Source organism: Alosa alosa, chromosome 18 (assembly GCF_017589495.1).
Source record: "Alosa alosa isolate M-15738 ecotype Scorff River chromosome 18, AALO_Geno_1.1, whole genome shotgun sequence".
In the NCBI taxonomy this organism is placed as follows: domain Eukaryota; kingdom Metazoa; phylum Chordata; class Actinopteri; order Clupeiformes; family Clupeidae; genus Alosa; species Alosa alosa.
In genome coordinates this window covers 7,321,530-7,324,029 of record NC_063206.1, presented here as the reverse complement: position 1 = coordinate 7,324,029, position 2,500 = coordinate 7,321,530, and the positions used below count along the sequence as shown (strand labels likewise).

Sequence of the window (2,500 nt, the reverse complement as noted above, 5' to 3'; positions counted from 1 at the left end):
TCACTATGGCAACATCAACGTGGCAACCCTGCTGCTGAATAGAGGAGCGGCGGTAGACTTCATGGCACGGGTAAGAGCACACTGCCCCCTGCTGGTCAGGAGTGGTAACATATTTAACTCATCATGAGCACACTACACCAGCACTCTGAAGTCCAGACACAACAAAGAATCAAAGACAAGTCCCTCTGTAAGCCACAAATATTTTTTGAATGAGATGAATGAAGTCGACCATGGCGATCATGAAGTCATGATGAAGTCAACCATCATGGCCATGTTTATCAGACTCTATTTTGACATTGATATCACAATAGTGCAGGGGTACGCGTTTCCCTAACCTGTTAGCAACTTAGTTGGTTGGCAATGGGAACTTAGTTAGCAACTATGGTTTTGGGAAACGCGCCCCCCAGGTGAGTATTTCATATTCCTATAGTTCTATTAGTTGCTTATTGTGCCCCTGCGATTTTGTATGTTAGAGACCAATATTATTTGTGAGAGCAATAATCACTCCACTGAGATATTTACACTGTTTAGGCCTACACCTTTTGGCCTTGACTGAGCTAGACTGCTGAGAAAGCTAAATAACATTGTTACACATTCAGTGCTGTGCCAAAAGCATTGTTTTAATGGCTGCTTCTCTTCCTATGCCCCCTTCTCTATCCTGTCCTCTGCTTTCTGTCTCATCTGTCTGTCTGTCTGTCTGGCTGGCTGCCTGCCTGCCTGTCCTGTCTGATTGTCTGTCTGCCTATCTGTCTATCTGTCTACTGGTCTGAATGATTGTCTGTCTATCTGTCTCTCCTGTTTGTCGCTCTGTCCATCTATCTGTCGGATTGTCTGCCTATCTGCCTGTCTGTCTGCCTGCCTGTCATGTCTGTCTTCCTGTCTGTCTATCTGTCTGTTTGTCTGTCTGTCTATCTGCCTGTCATGTCTGTCTGTCTGTCTGTCTGTCTCTCTGTCTCTTTGTTTGTCTGTCTTTCTGTCTCTTCCCTCCTCTCTGCATGTCCTCACAGAATGATATCACACCCCTGCACGTGGCAGCCAAACGAGGCAACGGTAACATGGTGAAACTGTTGTTGGACAGAGGTGCCAAGATCGACGCCAAGACCAAGGTAAGGACACCTGTCTGCAGGCAGCATACACCTGTCCACATGAAGCAGCAGGACACCTGTCTGCAGGCAGCATACACCTGTCCACATGATGCAGCATACAGCGTCCACAGGTAATAGGAATGGGATTGTCCACACACAGGAAGACACACCTATCCGCAATAAAACTGACCACAGGTGGAATGGACAGTAGCTCAAACATAATCAACATACGCCCGTATATGGGCAGCCAGTGTATGCATGATCACAGCCAGTGAGTATTCAAATCTTCACAGGTAGCAATATCCACCTGTCCAGAGATATCATCATACAATCTCACACAGTAGCATACGGACATGATTATACACCCACCTGTCCACTCTGCATGTACGCTACGCGCCTCGTACTTGTTTGTGTAAATGTGTGTGTGTGTTTGATGTATAAGGTGATTGTGTGTGTGAGATATAAGGCATGTGTGTGTGTTTTGATGTATAAGGTGATTGTGTGTGTGAGATATAAGGCATGTGTGTGTGTTCTGATGTATAAGGTGATTACGTGTGTGAGATATAAAGCATGTGTGTTTTGATGTGTAATGTGATTGTGTGTGAGATATAAGGCATGTGTGTGTGTTCTGATGTGTAAGGTGATTACGTGTGTAATATATAAGGCATGTGTGTGTGTTCTGATGTGTAAGGTGATTACGTGTGTAATATATAAGGCATGTGTGTGTGTTCTGATGTGTAAGGTGATCATGTGTGTAATATATAAGGCATGTGTGTGTGTTCTGATGTGTAAGGTGATCATGTGTGAGATATATAATGTAATGTGTTTTGACGTGCACCGGCACGTGTGATATATGTTCTGATGTGTAAGGTGATCATGTGTGTAATATATAAGGCATGTGTGTTTGTTCTGGCGACAGGACGGTTTGACGCCGTTACACTGTGGAGCACGGAGCGGTCATGAACAGGTCGTGGAGATGCTGTTGGACAGAGGGGCACCCATCCTGTCAAAGACTAAGGTACATATACACACACACACACACACACACACACACACACACACACACACACACACACACACACACACACACACACACACACACACACACACACACACACACACATGCATGCACATTGGATGCACTAACTCATGTCCACTCAGCACTTCTCTCTGTCCCTGACTCCTGCCCTTACGAAGGGCCTGTCTCCCTACACATGGCCATGCTGGGTGACCACCTACACTGCAAATAGCTTAATAGCGGTACATGTACACACACTCATTCATTGTCTCCACTCCATATGGTCACAGAGAGAGACCACCTGACTTGCATTCAGGTACACACACACACACACACACACACACACACACACACACACACACACACACACAGAGTGCACAGTACATAAACACACACA

The 2,500-nt window shown here is 45.7% G+C and overlaps 1 protein-coding gene across 1 annotated transcript in view; it reads left to right on the top strand.

Annotated features, from left to right (window-relative positions):
* Window positions 1-2,500, top strand: part of ank3a (ankyrin 3a) — a 109,765-nt gene that overhangs the window by 42,677 nt on the left and 64,588 nt on the right. The window contains exons 7-9 of the mRNA XM_048269326.1: window positions 1-70; window positions 1,008-1,106; window positions 2,005-2,103. The exon at window positions 1-70 is cut by the window's left edge and continues 29 nt beyond it. Of these exons, the coding sequence (XP_048125283.1) occupies window positions 1-70; window positions 1,008-1,106; window positions 2,005-2,103 (268 nt within the window). The remainder of the gene's footprint in view (window positions 71-1,007; window positions 1,107-2,004; window positions 2,104-2,500) is intronic.